Source organism: Oncorhynchus clarkii, chromosome 14 (genome assembly GCF_045791955.1).
Source record: "Oncorhynchus clarkii lewisi isolate Uvic-CL-2024 chromosome 14, UVic_Ocla_1.0, whole genome shotgun sequence".
Taxonomy (NCBI): Eukaryota; Metazoa; Chordata; class Actinopteri; order Salmoniformes; family Salmonidae; genus Oncorhynchus; species Oncorhynchus clarkii.
This window is the reverse complement of record NC_092160.1, coordinates 5,304,870-5,325,164: the sequence shown is the minus strand read 5'-3', so window position 1 is coordinate 5,325,164 and position 20,295 is coordinate 5,304,870. Positions and strand designations below refer to the sequence as shown.

General features: G+C 46.5%; 1 protein-coding gene across 2 annotated transcripts in view; it reads left to right on the top strand.

Moving 5' to 3' along the window:
• Window positions 1–9,708: 9,708 nt before the first annotated feature.
• The window catches only part of LOC139366161 (A disintegrin and metalloproteinase with thrombospondin motifs 2-like), a 200,331-nt gene continuing 189,744 nt past the window's right edge, over window positions 9,709–20,295 (top strand). For both annotated transcript variants that reach the window (XM_071103330.1, XM_071103329.1), the window contains exons 1-2: window positions 9,709–9,944; window positions 12,131–12,573. In XM_071103330.1, coding sequence (XP_070959431.1) covers window positions 9,860–9,944; window positions 12,131–12,573 — 528 coding nt within the window. In that variant the 5' untranslated portion in view covers window positions 9,709–9,859. The remainder of the gene's footprint in view (window positions 9,945–12,130; window positions 12,574–20,295) is intronic.

The window sequence follows — 20,295 nt, the reverse complement described above, 5'->3', positions numbered from 1 at the left end:
TCTGTCTGTCTCACTACCCTCCCTCTTTCCCTTCCACTCTTGTCTTTCTCTCTCTCCCTCACACACAGTTTCCAGAGGTTAACAGTCTGCAGCTTTTGGCCACGTCCTTGTTGCTTCTTCCTGCTCCTCTATTCATCATCCTCTCGCCTCCTCTACGTAACAATTTGTCAGCCTACCGCACCCTGTGCTCCCTCTGACACTCACACTCCTGTAACCCCTGACCTCTGACCATGAACAAAACCATTCTTCTTCCTGTTGTTTCCCCTGAGTGTTTTTTTAAACTCTCTGTCTCACGTTCTCAGTGTGTGTGTGTGTGTGTGTGTGTGTGTGTGTGTGTGTGTGTGTGTGTGTGTGTGTGTGTGTGTGTGTGTGTGTGTGTGTGTGTGTGTGTGTGTGTGTGTGTGTGTGTGTGCGCGTGTGTGTGTGTGTGTGTGTTTGTATGTGTGTGCCTGTGTGCATTGGATATATGAGCTCAAGTTTACACAAATCTCTCAAGATCGTCCCTACCCACTCTCTCTCTCTCTCTCTCTCTCTCTCTCTCTCCCTCTCTCGCTCTCTCACTCTCTTGCTCTAGCTCTAGCTCTCACTGTCTCTCTTTCTCTCTTTCTCTCTATATATCTTCCTCATTCTCTCTAGCAATCCCCTGCTCCCATGATGTGGGTATAAGAGGGGTAGGGAAGGGAATCTGTCCCCGTTCCCTAGCGAAGTCTGGAGTGACAGTAATTAGGCTTCTTGGGGGAACAATGGGACATAAATACACACACACACACACACACACACCAAAGAATACCAAGATGACTGCTAATAATGACAGGGTAGTAGGGTCTAACATTTCTCTGTTGTTTATTTGTAGTGCTGCGGTAATAGGCTACTGTGATTGTCATCCTTAGTGCCTAATATATCTTGAGTTTAAGACTGTATACCTGTGTACCTGTATACCTACCTATCATCTCTCTCCTAATCAAATCAACGTTTAATGATCGCGTACACAGTTTAGCAGATGTAAAAGCGAAATGCTTGTGTTTACCAGCTCGTTACAGTGCAGCAAAATCACAGCTGATATGCATACCCTTACTACAATACTCAACATCATGACACAGACAATTCCAGGAATTCTCTGATGAATACTTTTTTGGCTAGTAGTTCTGAAAGTAGCTCTCACAAAGCCAAAAGTGGTCCCTGAAAATTGAGTACTACGTCACACATGTGCGGATATGTGCACTACGTCTGCGTTCTCTCTCTTTCGCTCTGCTGTAGGTGCATCATGGGCATCTTGCTGGCTGTCATTCATATGGCAAGGAATGAAACTCATTGCCTGAACTCGAATTGCTAGGGGGCTGGTCCCCGTCGGCGAAAATGCAGGGGAACTGGAGCAAGCGCAGCTTCAAACTAGGGATTTCATGGCTAACTGAGGTACGACAGTAATTCTGCTCATAGATTATGCATTTATGAACCACGGATTGGCACATCCAGCCTAAAGTGGAAGATTTAAAAAAGACTTAATAATCGCCAAAGTTCCAGAGCATGTCTTTAATTGAATCCACGACATTGGAGAGGGAATATACGCCAGACTGATATACAAGCGTAGCTGAAAAGTGGCACCAATCCATTAGGGCTGTATTTGAGAGAACACTTCAGTTGTGTGTCACGGAAACACTGTTCCCAAGAGGGTTGCTGCACTCTCTCAGTGGAATTTAATGATTCCCGTGTTGCTGTCCTACCCCCGACCCTGAACTCTCCCGTTGGTGGAGGAGTGGTGCGGACCTCAATTCAATTTACAGAGGCCTCTCACCCTCCGCATTTTGCCTGCCGCACTGCTAATGTACCTACCTCGCCTGTGTATGCTGGTGTGTCCGTGTGTTCCCTTCACCTATGCTTTCGTAAGCTGAACCCAGGGACGAGTTACAGGGGTATGCCGCCGGGACGTAAGATGCATTGTTGGGGAAAAAAGAGCCGTGGTGATGAAGATGGCAGTTTCATGTCCAGACTCGCTGCTCAGAACACAACACAGAACAAAAGAGCTGCTGCTGTAATAATGATGGCCACAAACACAAGGACAAGTGTCTCTAACAGGGTCTCAAAGGTTGAGCACTTGTTTCGTCTGAGTCTTGATAGAAACACGCTGCACAAACGGTGGTAAGACACAGGGAAAGCTTTATGCAAACTACTAAATCCATCAGAGAGAAGGGATATTTCCTCAGCCTCTTGCTCTCCTCTTTTTGACCTGTCGTGAGAGTTGTTTTGGCCGCAATCCCTCTGAGTGGCTGGAGGCAGAAGCTTTAAAAAGAATCCAGGCGTATTCTCTGCATTCCACCTGAAATGGACTCTGGCAGGATGACTAGCATTTAGCGCTACATCCAGACCAGTCCAGACCATTCACACTCATGCACACACACATGCACACACACACACACACACACACACACACATTCCCCCCTATACACATATTCCTATAATTACTACACACACAGGTCCTCGACCTCCTTGTAGTCAGGCGAGACTCGGCAGCCATCGTTGCCACATCAGTCAGTGTATCCAGAGTCTGTTATAACCTAGCTATTGCTGCTACTTCTCCCATCTTTGCTTCCCTCTATGGCATTATCGAGTATGGGATTTATACTGAGAACTCACCCACTAATGGTAATGAGCCATGGGAGTCAGAGTACAGTGAGAGGATGCATTCCCGATTGCAACCTTTTCCCTATATAGTGCACTACTTTTGATCAGAGACCTATGAGCCCTGGTCAAAAGTAATGTAATATGAAGGGAATAGTCTGTTAATTGGGATTCAGCCCTAAACACTGGGAAAATTAGGAGGTTCAGAGGAATAACAAGGTCTGAATCAGGGAGTGACAGGCGGACATACCAGCCAGGTCGCTCAAGATTCCCTTCGAAATTGGACGTTCATCCATGTCCCGAGAACTTCGGGAGACAACTACTAGAGGCAACGCTATTACTAGAGGCAACGCTATTGCCATCAAGTAGGCTTGTGTAGGCGTTGTGGACGGGGATGGTGATGGACGTAAGGGGTCCGCCTCCGAAGGGTCATATGTTCAATCCCAGTTTGGGATAGGGTGTAACTCTATCCCAAACCTTAACCCTTACCTTAACCATTCAGAATGAATTCCTACATTTAACCAGCCACAAGGAGCCTTGCTAGGACTTATCAGCCTTGCTCAACTTATCAACCGTTGCAACCCAGGGTGTCAAGAACAACTTTAACATTTTAGGTTTGGAGCAACGTCTACATTTGACGTTTAGAGAAACATGGACGAAGGTCAAAATCTGAAGTAAAATAAGTCAAACCTTGAGATCACATACAGCCATTACAGAGATGCGAAAACTGAGGAGAGGAAACAGTGTAGGAGTGCAAGGACACTTCTCTAGCTCTCCCCTGTCCACTTCACCTAGACCTGAGAGTCAGGGTGGGTGTATGGTTGATCCAGTCAGAGACAGGGTAGGGCAGGCGGACCAATTAGATGACAAGGGATGCCAGCCTGGACCAATGAGATTGTAGGGGAGGGCAGGTTGGACCACTCAAAGACAGGCAAGAGAAAGATGGACCAATCCGAAGGCAAGGGCAGGGCAGGTGTAACGGTTTTCTTCCGCTGAAGGAGAGGAGGACCAAAATGCAGCGTGGTTAGAGTACAACATGTTTAATCAAGACCATACACGAGAACACTACAAAATAACAAACGTGAAAACCGAAACAATTCTATCTGGTGCAATGACACAAAGACAGAAGACAACCACCCACAAAATACCCACAGAATATGGCTGCCTAAATATGGTTCCCAATCAGAGACAACGATAAACACCTGCCTCTAATTGAGAACCAATCTAGGCAACCATAGACTTACATAAATACCTAGACTACCTAGAAAACACCCCATAAACATACAAAACCCCTAGACCAGAAAAAAACACATAAATCCCCCATGTCACACCCTGACCTAACCAAAATAATAAAGAAAACAAAGATAACTAAGGCCAGGGCGTGACAACAGGCTGGACCAATCAGATGGTACTAGGGCACACCTATCTGCTGAGAGCCTGGAGGAGATCTAGGACAAAGGAAGTCAATACCTGAGACAGGGAACGGGATGAGACACCTGGGACAGGGCTCTGTATGTGTGTGTGTGAGTGTGAGTGTGCGTGTGTGAGTGTATGTGTTTGTTAGCATGCATGTGTGTGTGTGTGCATGCATGCGTGTGTGCTCGTGTGCGCGTGCGTATGTGTGTGTGTTGTGTGTGTGTGTTCATTTGGAGGCAAACACACTAGGGAGGGGAGAGGAGAGTGAGGCTTGAAGCAGCTACGGAAAATAAACAACTTGCATTGCTCTTTGAGTATGCTGTGTCTCTATTTGAAGTGCAAGTAAGAAGGAAGGCATTACAAGCAGGTGGCTTTTGAAATCTGTCTGCCTAATGTAAAGTATTATGGAACAAGTCGGCCATGTTGGTTCTGGTAAGGTGACATATTTTGTCATTGTATTTATTATGGATCCCCAAGGCAGCAGCTACTCTTCCTGGGGTCCAGCAAAATTAAGGCAGTTTAAACCATTTTAAAAACCTTACAATACAATACAGATTTCACAACACACTGTGTGCCCTCAGGCGCCTACTCCACCACTACCACATATGTACAGTACAAAGTCCATGTGTACGTGTGTGGATAGTGCGTATGTTATCGTGTGCGTGTGTATACATGTGTCTGTGCCTATGTTAGTGAGGCTTCACAGTCCCCGATGTTCCATAAGGTGATTTTTTTTTGGTCGTATTATGGCTGCAAGACAGTGTTGCAGGTACGCGTCCAGAAATGGCCTCGCATTCCCCATTTAGTGCACTTATTTGACCCAAAACCTATGGGGGCATGTTGGATGAATATAAATAGACATGCTTTTTCTTTGCTCAAGAACTCGATAGCGTCTGTAGAAGCTGTCAGTGGTGATGCATGGTGACTACTTTATCCCAGTATCTAATAAATCATCCATTGTTTGCTCCCTTCACCCTACAATTGGCTGGGTCATTGTTTCTCTTCCTGCTACGTCTTGTTGTCACATCTTTATTGTGCCTACTGATCCGATGGGCAAACCTCTCTATCAAAACTGGCTCTCACAGTCTCACGACGGAGTTATACGTTCCTCCATGTTTCTCAGACATCACGTTTAGGCATTAACACCGATTTTTTAAAGATTAGGGTTAAGGTTTGGGATAGACTAAACAAAAATCAAGAACATCTTTGCACTGCTGGATTTGAACTTGCAACCTTTGAAATCAGATGCTTACACCCATCTGTCGTACACATTCACAACACCATATCAAAACCGAAACCTACTTGAAGGTAAGAGCACTCACTGTTGCCACTTGTGACCGGTTTCCACCTCATCTCCCGACGTCCTCAGACATGGATGAACGTTGAATACTGACCTGTATCATGGGTGACCTGGCTGCTCTATCACTGCCACCTCTCAAGTACTGTGGAAGATTCATGGTACATACACGCACAAATGCACACGCAAATGCACAAAAATGCACACTCACGCACGGTGTGTTTGTGCATGACTTAAGCCTGACATGGTGCAGGTTTGATGCCTGGTCATGTAACCTTTCAGAGGCACAATTAACACCTGTCCCAGTGCTCATATGGCATGGTAATCCATGCAAACACATGGGGGACTGCTGTCTGACCTCAGCAAGGACACTAACTATCTCACAGAGAAAAGAGAGGGGAGAGGTGAGGAGAGAGGGACACACAGAGAGTCACACATAGAGAGATGAGAGAGACCGAGAGAGAGAGAGAGAGAGAGAGAGAGAGAGAAGCCTTGCTCTCACTGCAGCCCTCAGCTGATGTTTCCACACAGTTTCACAAGCTATTGTGAAAAGGGAAACCCAGACGCGAGCTGCCCAGTGACGCGAGCCTACCAGACCAGCTAAAATACTTTTATGCTCGCTTCAGGCAAGCAACACTGAAGCATGCACGAGAGCACAGGCTGTTCAGGATGTCTGTGTGATAATGCTCTCTCGGTAGCCAATGTGAGCAAGACCTTTAAACAGGTCAACATTCACAAAGCCGCGGGGCCAGACGGATTAACAGGGCGTGTACTCAAAGCATGCGCGGACCTCTCCCTTTTCAACCTCTCCCTGACCGAGTCTGTAATTCAAGCAGACCACCATATCCCTGTGCCCAAGGAAGCGAAGGTAACCTACCTAAATGATTACCGCCCTATAGCACTCGTAGCACTCACGTTGGGTTCCGGGATACCCTAGACCCACTCCACTCCAAATCGCATACAGCCCCAACAGATCCACAGATGACGCAATCTCAAGGGCACTTCACACTGCCCTTTCCCATATGGACAAAAGGATCACATATGTGAGAATACTTTTCAATGCTGTTCAAGACCTTAGTGACCACGAAGCCCATCACTAAGCTAAGGACCTTGGAACTAATCACCTCCTTCTGCAAATGGATCCTGGACTTCCTGATGTGCCTCCCCCAGGTGATAAGGGTAGGCAACAACAAGTCTGCCATGCTGATCCTCAACACTAGGGCCCCTCAGGGGTGCATGCTTTGTCCCCTCCTGTACTCCCTGTTCACCCACGACTACGTGGCCAAACATGACTGCAACACCATTATTAAGTTTGCGGACGACAAAACAGTGGTAGGCCTGATCACCGACAACAATGAGACAGCCAATAGGAAGGTCAGAGAACTGGCTGTGTGGTGAGGGGACAACAACCTCTCCCTCAATATGAGCAAGACAAAGGAGCTGATCGTGGACTACAGGAAAAGGCGGGCCATACAGGCCCCCATTAACATCGACGGGCTGTAGTGAAGCGGGTCGAGAGTTTCAAGTTCCTTGGTGTCCACATCACCAACAAACTGGTCCAAACACACCAAGACAGTCATGAAGAGGTCATGACAAAACCTTTTCCCCCTCAGGAGACTGAGCTGCACCACCGAGAGCATCCTGACCGGTTGCATCATCACCTGGTATGGAAACTGCTCGGCATCTGACAGTAAAACGATACAGAGGGTAGTGCATACAGCCCAGTACATCACTGGGGCCAAGCTTACTGCCATCCAGGACCTATATAATAGGTGTGTAGGAGGAAAGCTCATAAAATTGTCAGAGACTCCAGTCACCCAAGTCATAGACTGTTTTCTCTGCTACCGCACGGCAAGCGGTACTGGAGCGCCAAGTTTAGGACCAAAAGGCTCCTTAACAGCTTCTACTCCCAAGCCATAAGACTGCTGAACAATTAATCAAATGGCCACCGGACTATTTACATTGAACCCCCCCATTTGTTTTGTACACTCTTGCTACTCACTGTTTATTATCTATGCATAGTCACTTATTATCTATGCCTAGTCACTTATTATCTATGCATAGTCACATCACCCCTACCTACATGTACAAATGACCTGTTCTCCCGCACACTGACTTGGTACCGGTACCGCCTGTATACAGCCTCGTTATTGTTATTTTATTGTGTTATTTTGTATTATATTTTACTTTAATTTTTTGGGTAAATATTTTCTGAACACGTCTTGTACTACACTGCTGGTTAAGGGCTTGTAAGGAATCATTTCACGGTAAGGTCTACACTTGTTGTATTCGGCGCATGTGACAAATAAAGTTCGATTTGATTTGATTTGCTCTTGTTATGCTTTTATTAAGCCGTATATGAAAGGAAGAAACAGGAAAAGAGCCCTGCAGCATCTCATCCACAGCATGTCAAACCCACACACATACTAAACCCTTCACCTGCCGCCAATTAAAACCTCACAGAATCACACATCAATACAACACGACTTTGACGGAACAAATTTTTCGACATAACTGGTTGTTACGGGTATCCATTTCTCTATCACAAAAGCTGTTTGCACATGCACAGACGATGAACATGTAATTCCCTGCCCCCTGTCAAGCGCAACTCTAGCTATAATAACCTAAACAAACACACAACGGTCTGGGAGAAGGATATTAGCGGAGTCTCCCTCCCCTTCCTCCCTCACAGCTTCTCCAAGTGTACTTTTCAAGGTGCGGGGCTTGGGTATCTCCATGGCAACAGGGAAGCAACCAGGAACAGAGGAGGGGTGGAGAGTGTAGGGGGAGGGGGGGTGTGGGGGGGGGGGGAGGGTGGGCGGGCGGGCGGGCGGGAGGGCAGGTGGCAGACGGGGCTGCTGGGTAGGGTTTGGAACATTGTGACATTTCCCAGCAATGCCACGAACAGCTAGAGCCGAGGAAAGGGCTGGGCTCACTTCACAAGGAGTGTGTCTGTGTGTGTTTGTTTGTGTGTTTTGTGTGTGTGTGAGTGAGTGAGTGAGTGAGTGCGCCTTCCTGCCTGCCTGCGTCCGTGCGTGTGTGAGTGTGTGCGTGTGTGTGTGTGTGTGTGTGGGAGAGGCTGAGGGCGATTCTACAAAGCCTTGAGGGCCTTCATGTGATGTACTGTAAATACCTGGTGAAAGATCTCCTCTCTCTCTCTCTCTCTCTCACACACACACACACACACACACACACACACACACACACACACACACACACACACACACACACACACACACACACAAACACAGGTGCAGTGTCTCTGTTAGTATTGTGAGGACCTCCAGGTGTTATTGGGCTGTTTATACCTGCATGCACCCACACTGGCCCAGATATACAGTATCTCACCCTATCCATTTATCTCTCTCTCTCTCTCCCATTTTTGTTTTACTTTCTCTGCCTGCTCTGTCTCTCTCCATATCATACAACCCCATATTTCTCTCTCTCCTTCTCTCTCTTTTTTTGCCACACCGCAGGCAGTAGGTGGTAATGAGTTGACAGCTCAATCCTATAACGGATAATGAAGCCGGATGTAACACAGGTGCATGAAGTCACTGTGCGAGAGGAGAAAGGAGAGAGACAAGACCACACTGCACAGGCAACCTTGCAGAGCAGAGGTCACAATACACAAATTTAAAACAAAGCCCAAAGATGGAACTAACTTTTCTTTTCTTCTCTTTTCGTGTACTTTACTTCATTTCCTAAACGTTTTAAAAGTTAAGATGTGGCAAGGTTCTGTATACCACAATGAAAGAGGATGCCTAAAGACTGGACATAAAACGTAAGATGCTTTATATTTGCCTTCGGTTGTGCTTTTTCATTCCCCTCCCGACCTTAGCCTTTCAGTTCCGTCTGCCGCCACGCAAGGCGATGTTGCACCACTGCTTATCCTGACTCCGGACGCTCACTGGATTTTCAAAGTTTATGCAAGCTTTTCAGAATGGTGCACAGTGTTGGCGGCGTGACCAGTGAAACATGCACTCCAAACATAATTGATTCGGGAGAATAGTTTAAAGTTACAAAACAACTTTTGTCCACTATTAAATTACTATCTCTCGGGTGGAAGGGGAAAGGGTGGTCATTTTCACAGATGTTCCTCTCGTGTATTTAAGCTGTCATGAACTGTCAATCAGTCGCAGCACGCCCAATGTTTTCAGAACTATCCTCATCTACCTCGCGCCTCCCTGCGTGAGTACAGTCAGAGAAATGTGTGGGCGCGCGTGTATGTGTATGTAGAGTCGGGGAGTTGTCAGCGCAGAGGCAAGGAGCAGGAGCGAGAGAGAGAGAGAAAGAGTGTGTGTGAGCGAGTGAGATTGAGAAAGCGAGAGAGAGAGAGACAGAGAGAGGGAGGGGTTGAGCGAGAGAGAGAGAGAGAGAGAGAGAGAGAGAGAGCGTTCTCTCCCGGTGCACTTGGCAGTTAGTTGCGGGCTGCTGTGCTGTTGCTGTCGTGGCGGTGTGGCTAGTCGCGGGGAACTTTAGCACACTGGAGCCCGAAGTCCCACTCTCTCACCTGCGCAGTTCGGAGCTGCCATGGGTCTCGCGCCTGGATTGACTATCTTAATCATTCTGTCGGCCTTTCTGCACACGAGTGGCCTATATATCGCCAGTAGCGTAGGTACGTAAACGTGGAACTGTTTATGTTTACAATATTTTGCTGTTTCCATACGCTGGGGGTCAATTGGGTAGACGCATCCTTCTGCGCGCCCAACATAGTAGCCTGGGCTGTAGGCTGCAGCTACTGTATATACACACCCTAAAAACGTCCCTTTTCAACTTTGGTTTAGTGGATGGATCAAGGTTAGTGGATCAAGGTTCCCGATACTTTTCCCGGAGACTGCTCTCTCTCTGTGCTGTGTCAGGACAGGCAGTGTTGTTAAGTGTGCGTTTCTCTCTCTCCTCTCCTCATCCCGCTCCTGACGCGGGCGGGCGGTTTAGCATTTCGGACAGTGGAATTCACTTTGGCTGTGACAGGATGCAAGGATAGGTTTGTTGTCGGCGTTTGCCATGGAGTAACCTTATGTGATTAGGTGGAGATAGAAGCTATCGATTTGGTCACAAGAAGAGAAGGGTCGGGTGTTTTCGATTAGAAATGAACATCTAATCCCCGTTACATTAGAGAATAATACTAGTCCTAATAATAATAACAATATACATTGCAGAATAATAACATTGCACAGTTTACGCTTAGTATCCATATCTCACTCATGTTTTGCAGAAAACTTTTATTTAGTGACCATGGGGAAATTATATAGCCTACCAAAACATGTTGGGCTCTGTTATCATGGAATCAGACATGGAATCAGATTGATAAAATCTTGCAGGAATCAAGTATGTGGTGCACCTCACCCTCGCCTCCTATTTGCACCGATATTAAATCATGATCTCGGTTACACTCATTGTAGCCCAGTGATTCAAACGAAACACCATAATACGTATTATCTGTGTTAAGATATCTGTTTAGATAATAATCATGCAAGTGATATTGAGAAGGACAGCGGAGAGTCGTTAGTGTCACTGACGTGATCTAGTGCTGTGGCTTTGAGTAGAGAGTAGTGATATGTGGGCGAGGCGCAGCGTTCTGTCACTAGCGCCCCGGAGGGAGCGTCTCTCTCACGTGTCTAAAAGCTGCCTCCGAGGGAGGTGTCACTGTCAGTGTCACAGTTATATTGCGGTGCGTGGCCAAGAAAACGGCCTACAGTGCATTAAGACCTTATTATGGGGAAGGAATAATGATGGTGATGCAATAGGCTCAAATACATTATATTAATTAGGCTGCATGTCTATCCAAATGTTAACTCCATTGTAACCAGACTTCCCACAGCAAAACAAGCTGACATTAACTACTCTCTTTCATCTGCTTGCTCTGCCCTCAGACTTAGCCTCACATTGAAGTGTTTTACCATTTTCTTTTCAGGACAACCATAGCTACAAGTGGAATATAAAATGTACATAAACAGTTGCATTCATGAGTTTTATTGACAAAGGTCAATAAAAATTTGGTCAGTCAATCAAAAACCTGATAAAAAATGAATGTATAAGAATGCTGAATGTATGGATATTGTTTGCTCATTGGGAAATGAATATCCTACTAGTCAGTGTCAACTTAGAGTTTGTGATAGCAACTATGTGAACTTATAACAGTATCATAGACACGTCCTGGGATTTCCTATGATCTTCTATGTAGAACCCCTTACCTTCGACTCTTGTGTGGCTTGTGAGTGTCATAGAGCAAACAGCACTCAGCCCATCAAGGACGTGGGTTCAGGGGTGGGGTGTGTATGTTTGTGTGTCTCTGTGTTGGGCAGGCTTATCTGTTTGAAGTCCATGCATATTTTCTCTGTGATCAAGAAGGGATGCAATTAGGAACAGAACATGACATCTCTAACGTAACCCCTCCCCTTTCCCTAATTCTCTTTCCCAACTCTGCCTATCTCTCTCTGTCTAATTTTCTTATTCTCTCTCATTCCTGCCCTTTCCTATCCTCCTCATCTCCCCCTTCTCCATCCCTTCCTCATCTCCTGCTTATCCTCCCTCTGCATTCCTCTCTCACCTCTTCTCTCCTTCTTCTCCTCTCCCATCCTATCTCTCCCACTAACCTCTCTCCTCCTCTTCTCCCTTCTCCTCTGCTCTCCCTCACCACCATCCACCTATCCCCCTGTCCTTCTCCCTCTCTCCCTCCCCCTCTCCCCGCCTCCACCTGTCCCACTTGTCCCTCTCCACCCTCTCCTCCCACCACCCCTTTCTACCTCATGTCCTATCCACCTGTCCCTCTTCCCATCTCTCCCCTCCTCCAACCTTCAGACTCCCTGCAGCATGTCCTGGGGGAGTATGGACTGGTGAGGCCCGTGAGCGTGGACGCAGACGGCCGCTTCCTGTCCCACGCCGTGTCGGCCGGCCGGCCGGGGGTGGGGGCGGGGCAGCCCCATAGGCGCTGGAGGAGGGAGACCGGAGAGAACGGGGGAGGAGGAGGAGATGAAGAAAGAGAGGAAATGTACGAGGAGGATGGAGGGCCCCGACACAGACAGCTTTACTACAACGTCACCGTCTTCGGCCGGGAGTTCCACCTGCGTCTGCGGCACAATGCGCGACTGGTGGCCCCCGGAGCCAAGATGGAGTGGCACGATGATAACGACAGCAACGGGACAGCCACGCGCTCCGAGCCACTGCAGGGAGACTGTTTCTACGTGGGTGACGTCACAGACACGCCCGGAGCCACCGTAGCAATCAGCAACTGCGACGGCCTGGTGAGTTTGGGTTGTTTGGGTTACTGTAGAGAATGCCTGTGTCCGCTGTGAACAGCGCCCATCTAATTGTCTCTTAACACTGTTTCAGTTCTGTACTGAGTTTAACATTCGTCCCGCTCAAGTTTACTACGCTGTATAGAATTTCCTGTGCGGTTCTTATTGCTGATTGGTGGTGCTTTATCGAGCTCTGTGCTTTATGAAAATCTAGCTCATTTGACTGGATGCATTGCATTGGTGATGTTTCTGTTTTTGTCAAATCTGTTTTTGTCTGTTCAGGACTGTGTAAGGATGTTTCTCTAAATTTAGATGGCCTGGAAGGCCTGTGGAGTGAGGTTATGAGTCGCCATTCCTATCCCAATCTTTAGATTGTGTGTGCTTATGTGTCAACGACTGCGAGAGAGAGAGAGAGAGAGAGAGCGAGAGCGAGAGAGGAGCCATGTCCGAGTTTCCATAGGAACGCCCAGTGCGTAGACAGAGAGAGAGACAGAGAGAGAGAGGAAGAGCGAGAGCAAGAGAGAGAGAGAGAGAGAGGGAGGGAAACACAGAGAGACAAGAGACAGACAGAAACAGACACAGAGAGAGAGAGAGAGAGAGAGAGAGGGGAAAGAGAAATAATTCTACTGTGTAACCCCTTGACTTCTCTCTGGTGACTCAGCATGCTTCCTGGTTGACCCCAGGGTTCAGAGGTCATGGAGGGGTCATGTTGCTATTTTGTTGATGCTCCTCGGTGAGGCCCGCGCGACGTGTGTAGTAGCTGAGTTGTGTTCTACTTGACTCCACTTTTCACTCAGTCGAAGTCAGAGAGAGGTGACACTGAAGTTTGTTATACAGATGTCATTTGATATATTGAAATAGGCTATGTGATTTGCTTGAGTGTGTTTATTGAAATGATCAAATCAAAAGATTAAGAGTTAGTTGTATTTCTGTTGTCAATGCAATGTTAGGTAGGTATTTTGAAGACTAAATGGAGTGAGCGATGGGTTTGAAATGTCATGCATGGATGTTTGGTCTGTGTGTTTGTCTCAGGGGGTGGAGGAGAGGGAGGCCCCAATGACCTGCATTTTTTTGTCTCTGTGGGACTGTGTATGTGTGTTTGACTTGCCTGCAGAGAAGAGAGGAGGAGAAGAGGAGGACAGGACCCCTCCTCTTAGGGAATAAGAAGAGGAGAAGGGAGGGAAAGAAGAGAAGGGAGGAGGAGAAGAGGAGGACAGGACCCCTCCTCTTAGGGAATAAGAAGAGGAGAAGGGAGGGAAAGAAGAGAAGGGAGGGAAAGAAGAGAAGGGAGGAGGAGAAGAGGAGGACAGGACCCCTCCTCTTAGGGAATAAGAAGAGGAGAAGGGAGGGAAAGAAGAGAAGGGAGGAGGAGAATAGGAGGACAGGACCCCTCTTAGGGAATAAGAAGAGGAGAAGGGAGGGAAAGAAGAGAAGGGAGGAGGAGAAGAGGAGGACAGGACCCCTCCTCTACGGGAATAAGAAGAGGAGAAGGGAGGGAAAGAAGAGAAGGGAGGAGGAGAAGAGGAGGACAGGACCCCTCCTCTACGGGAATAAGAAGAGGAGAAGGGAGGGAAAGAAGAGAAGGGAGGAGGAGAAGAGGAGGACAGGACCCCTCCTCTTAGGGAATGAGAAGAAGAGAAGGGAGGGAAAGAAGAGAAGGGAGGAGGAGAAGAGGAGGACAGGACCCCTCCTCTACGGGAATAAGAAGAGGAGAAGGGAGGGAAAGAAGAGAAGGGAGGAGGAGAAGAGGAGGACAGGACCCCTCCTCTACGGGAATAAGAAGAGGAGAAGGGAGGGAAAGAAGAGAAGGGAGGAGAGGATGTTCCTTCATTAGACCATTGTTCATTAGTCGACAGCCAACAACTGGAGCCGTTTAGAGCTGAGTACACTGGGGACCTTTTGACCAGCTGAGAGAGCAGGCACCCAGCCAGCAGCCAGACAGCCAGCCAGTAGCCAGCCAATATACTGCCAGCATGGGCACAAGGGGCAGGCCCTACACCACCTCTCTGCTCTGCTCAGGCCTGCCCCCAGCTCACTGCCTGGCCACTAGCCACAATCCAGAGAGAGGGGAAAGGGAGAGAGAAAAAGAGAGAAAGGGAGAGTGAGGAGATGGGGATGAAGGGAGTGGCAGACAGGAGAAGGGTGAAGGAAAAGACAGGGAGGGAGAAAAAGAGACAGAAGGGGAGCCAAAGCAGAGTGCAGAGAAACCAAGAGACAAGGAGAGAGGAGAGAAAGAGAGAGAGAGAACGAGAGCAAGGCTGGTGTGGAAAAATGAATGGTCTTTGAGGTGAATTGGTTTCTTGTGAAGAAAGCCTATGTGATCAACTGGTGAGGTCTTGTTGAGTAGTTGAGGAGAGGCGGCACAGTGGGGAAAAGGGCGTTGGAGATGGTGGTCATGTGGTGGTGGGGTAAAGGAAAATTAAATTACAGCATGACTGTAGTATGCCCCTTCCCTCAGACTCCCCCACATGTGGGAGATAATTTATTTTAGTGAAGAATTTCAGTACAGAAATCATATCCTAAACTTACCTAACCTAGCCTCTTGGAATATTTTATACATCCGTGTGTGTGTATGTGTGTGTGTGTGTGTGTGTTTATAAACCTCGTCCCACTAATGGCTTTCCCCCTGGCCTAGCATACTCGGTCAAAGCTAAAGAAGCTGTTCGAAGTGTGTGTGTGTCATTCTCTGCTCTCTTGTATGCATTAGAAAGACAGCCAGGCTGGAGAAAGAGAGAGAGTGTGTGTGTGTGTTTGGGGATTTTTCCGTAGCAGAGGGAGAGAGAGAGAGTAAAAGATAGAAAGAGAGAGAGAGAGAGAGAGAGAGAGAGAGATGTGTGGAATGTACAGTAGAGTGTGTTAGCCCAGAGGAGAAGAGAGGAAAGGCAGTTCCTGCTGTTCTTCTGTATCCTGCCACCACTGTCCTCCTCCTCCTAGCCCAGACCACAGACAGAGAGAGGGGGATAGGGGGAGGAGGAAGAGAAAGAGGAGGGAAAGGGAGAGAGAGAGGAGGGAGGGAAAGGGAGAGAGAGGAGGGATAAACAGAGCGAGAAAGAGGTCTGTATTAACTTGAACTGATTGCCTGATCCCAACACATGGACTGTACATAACTTTGTACATATGTTTTGTACTGTAAACTATTAAATAAAATAGCAGTCTTCATAAAGACATAGATTCTCACAGCCATCTAAACTTACATTCCAGATGGACCAGGCTTGAGATAATCAGAGGGTGCAGCCAAATGATAGGGCGGCATTGTGTTGCCGTGGGAACATAGAGTCAGGCAGGTATACAGGTATGGATTCAGCCAATAGGAAGGCCCGGAGAGGGAGAGAGGGAGTCCTTCATTGGCTGGAACTGGAAGCTGGGCAGAGAGCATAAAATCACATATAGAACTGATGATTTATGGGATCTCCATGGGTCCCAGACCTTTCTCTAATGTACAGTGCCTTGCGAAAGTATTCGGCCCCCTTGAACTTTGCGACCTTTTGCCACATTTCAGGCTTCAAACATAAAGATATAAAACTGTATTTTTTTGTGAAGAATCAACAACAAGTGGGACACAATCATGAAGTGGAACGACATTTATTGGATATTTCAAACTTTTTTAACAAATCAAAAACTGAAAAATTGGACGTGCAAAATTATTCAGCCCCTTTACTTTCAGTGCAGCAAACTCTCTCCAGAAGTTCAGTGAGGATCTCTGAATGATCCAATGTTGTCCTAAATGACTAATGATGATATATACAATCCACCTGTGTGTAATCAAGTCTCTGTATAAATGCACCTGCACTGTGATAGTCTCAGAGGTCCGTTAAAAGCGCAGAGAGCATCATGAAGAACAAGGAACACACCAGGCAGGTCCGAGATACTGTTGTGAAGAAGTTTAAAGCCGGATTTGGATACAAAAAGATTTCCCAAGCTTTAAACATCCCAAGGAGCACTGTGCAAGCGATAATATTGAAATGGAAGGAGTATCAGACCACTGCAAATCTACCAAGACCTGGCCGTCCCTCTAAACTTTCAGCTCATACAAGGAGAAGACTGATCAGAGATGCAGCCAAGAGGCCCATGATCACTCTGGATGAACTGCAGAGATCTACAGCTGAGGTGGGAGACTCTGTCCATAGGACAACAATCAGTCGTATATTGCACAAATCTGGCCTTTATGGAAGAGTGGCAAGAAAGCCATTTCTTAAAGATATCCATAAAAAGTGCCGTTTAAAGTTTGCCACAAGCCACCTGGGAGACACACCAAACATGTGGAAGAAGGTGCTCTGGTCAGATGAAACCAAAATTGAACTTTTTGGCAACAATGCAAAACGTTATGTTTGGCGTAAAAGCAACACAGCTCATCATCCTGAACACACCATCCCCACTGTCAAACATGGTGGTGGCAGCATCATGGTTTGGGCCTGCTTTTCTTCAGCAGGGACAGGGAAGATGGTTAAAATTGATGGGAAGATGGATGGAGCCAAATACAGGACCATTCTGGAAGAAAACCTGATGGAGTCTGCAAAAGACCTGAGACTGGGACGGAGATTTGTCTTCCAACAAGACAATGATCCAAAACATAAAGCAAAATCTACAATGGAATGGTTAAAAAATAAACATATCCAGGTGTTAGAATGGCCAAGTCAAAGGCAAAGTTCAAGGGGGCCGAATACTTTCGCAAGGCACTGTACGTCTCAATCTAACAATCAGACAGATAGAAAGACAGATTGACAAAAGGATAGACGGGCGGTGGATGGCAGACCTGTCATCATCCCTGCTAACCTTTAGCAACAGGTGGGAGAACACCTGGACAGCAGAGACATGTATTACACCCACACACAAGTCGCACACACACACACACACACACAAACACACACACACACACACACACACACACACACACACACACACACACACACACACACACACACACACACACACACACACACACACACTGTCGCCAGCATATGGCAGATACAGTGCATGCATGGTGAAACAAGTGTTGGGCTCAATTCAGAATTGATTTGAGAATGCCTCAAATTCGAATTCCTTTGTTGAATTGGAATTTAATTTGCATTGAAGTAGTAAACAGGTTGTGATGACTTGAGTTCATTGTATTGAGAGCATGTATTTGCTGAATGAATATATAGTGCAATTTATTGGGCCACTTTTGTGTAAGGTTTTGCCGAAAGAGTTTACAGGGGAATAGTGTTTACGGTTATGGGAAATGTGTGTGTGTGTTTTTGGGAATGACGTAAGGCTATGGGTTTTTGTGCTACAGGAACCAGTTTTTGTGTTTAAGCAATTGAGAAAATCTGTAAAGGGAATAGAATTGAATTCAGTGACATTAAATTAAATTAAATTGCCTCTTCTATTCTATATTAGGTGTAATCTATAGAAATATACAGGTAACAGCCAAAATAAAGGAAACACCAACATAAAGTATCTTAATAGGGTGTTGGGCCGCCACGAGTCTGAACAGCTTCTATGCACCTTGGCATAGATTCGACAAGGAGGTACGTGACACCATTCTTCCATGAAAAATTTAATCATTTTATGTTTTGTTGAAGGAGGTGGGAAACTGTCTCAGGCGCCACTACAGAATCTCCCATAGGTTTCCCATTGGGTTGAGATCTGGTAACTGAGAGGGCCATGGCATATGTGTCACGTTCGTCATAACGACGAGACCGAGGCGCAGCATGATAAGAATACATTCATTTAATTACACAAAGAACACTAAACAATAACCCACAAAGCCAAAATGGACAATGGCAACCTAAATAGGATCCCCAATCAGAGACAACGATAAACAGCTGCCTCTGATTGGGAACCAATTCAGGCCACCATAGACCTACATTTACCTAGACAAACCAAAAACCCACAGATATACAAAAAACCCTAGACAAGACAAAAACACACATACCACCCTCGTCACACCCTGACCTAACCCAAATAATAAAGAAAACAAAGATAACCAAGGTCAGGGCGTGACGATATGGTTTAAATCATTTAGTTACCGCTCGTGCCCTGTGGCTGGGTCCATTGTCATCCTATGGGGACATAGCCATGGTAGCAAATATAATGGCCTGCCCAGCATTTTTATACAGTACATGACCCTAAGCATGATGGGATGTTAATTGCTTAATTTACTCAGGAATCAGACATTTGTGGAAGAACCTGCTTTCAATATACTTTGTATCCCTCATTTGTGACTCGTCTCAGGAAACTCGGCGTATGTCGGCGCGTCACTACTTCACAGGAGCGCCATTTGAGCGTAATCATATTTTTATTCATCAAAACAGAATAACTATTTTTTTTAAACATATGCATAACCATGGTAGCAATTGAAAGAGAACAGTTTGCAGATTGTGGGTCAATTATTGGACCAAAGGTGAGGACACATGAGTCTACCTGACACAAGACTGAATCCAACATTAACCTGTTGATATGATGTGCATTCCACATTTACTGTACTTTTCACAGCATTTGTCCATAACGTCATTTGAAAATACTCTCGATACATTCAGTAACACAATAAGACTATTCATTGACATTTTGGAGTATGTGCAGGGTAAGGAAAAAAAAAACTATTACAAGGGCTTCAGTGAGATGTGTCTCAAAATGGCCACACACCTCTCCAAACTGTGCACAGTTCCGAAATCATTTCAATGCCTTCAACTATAAGGTGCTTTTAAAAAAAAAAATTTTTAGCTCTCTTAGCTTTGCCATTGAGGAACTGAAGCAAGCACACTTTTTTTTGTTGTTGTATGGGAGCACAGCCCTGTGTCCCCACCATCACACAATTACTGTTGTTTGTACAGGAACACAGCCCTGTGTCCCCACCATCGCACAATTACTGTTGTTTGTACAGGAACACAGCCCTGTGTCCCCACCATCACACAAGTACTGTTGTTTGTACAGGAACACAGACCTGTGTCCCCACCATCACACACTTACTGTTGTTTGTACAGGAACACAGCCCTGTGTCCTCACCATCACACAATTACTGTTGTTTGTACAGGAACACAGCCCTGTGTCCTCACCATCACACAATTACTGTTGTTTGTACAGGAACACAGCCCTGTGTCCCCACCATCACACAATTACTGTTGTTTGTACAGGAACACAGCCCTGTGTCCTCACCATCACACAATTACTGTTGTTTATACAGGAACACAGACCTGTGTCCCCACCATCACACACTTACTGTTGTTTGTACAGGAACACAGCCCTGTGTCCCCACCATCACACAATTACTGTTGTTTGTACAGGAACACAGCCCTGTGTCCCCACCATCACACAATTACTGTTGTTTGTACAGGAACACAGCCCTGTGTCCCCACCATCACACAAGTACTGTTGTTTGTACAGGAACACAGACCTGTGTCCCCACCATCACACACTTACTGTTGTTTGTACAGGAACACAGCCCTGTGTCCTCACCATCACACAATTACTGTTGTTTGTACAGGAACACAGCCCTGTGTCCTCACCATCACACAATTACTGTTGTTTGTACAGGAACACAGCCCTGTGTCCCCACCATCACACAATTACTGTTGTTTGTACAGGAACACAGCCCTGTGTCCTCACCATCACACAATTACTGTTGTTTATACAGGAACACAGACCTGTGTCCCCACCATCACACACTTACTGTTGTTTGTACAGGAACACAGCCCTGTGTCCCCACCATCACACAATTACTGTTGTTTGTACAGGAACACAGCCCTGTGT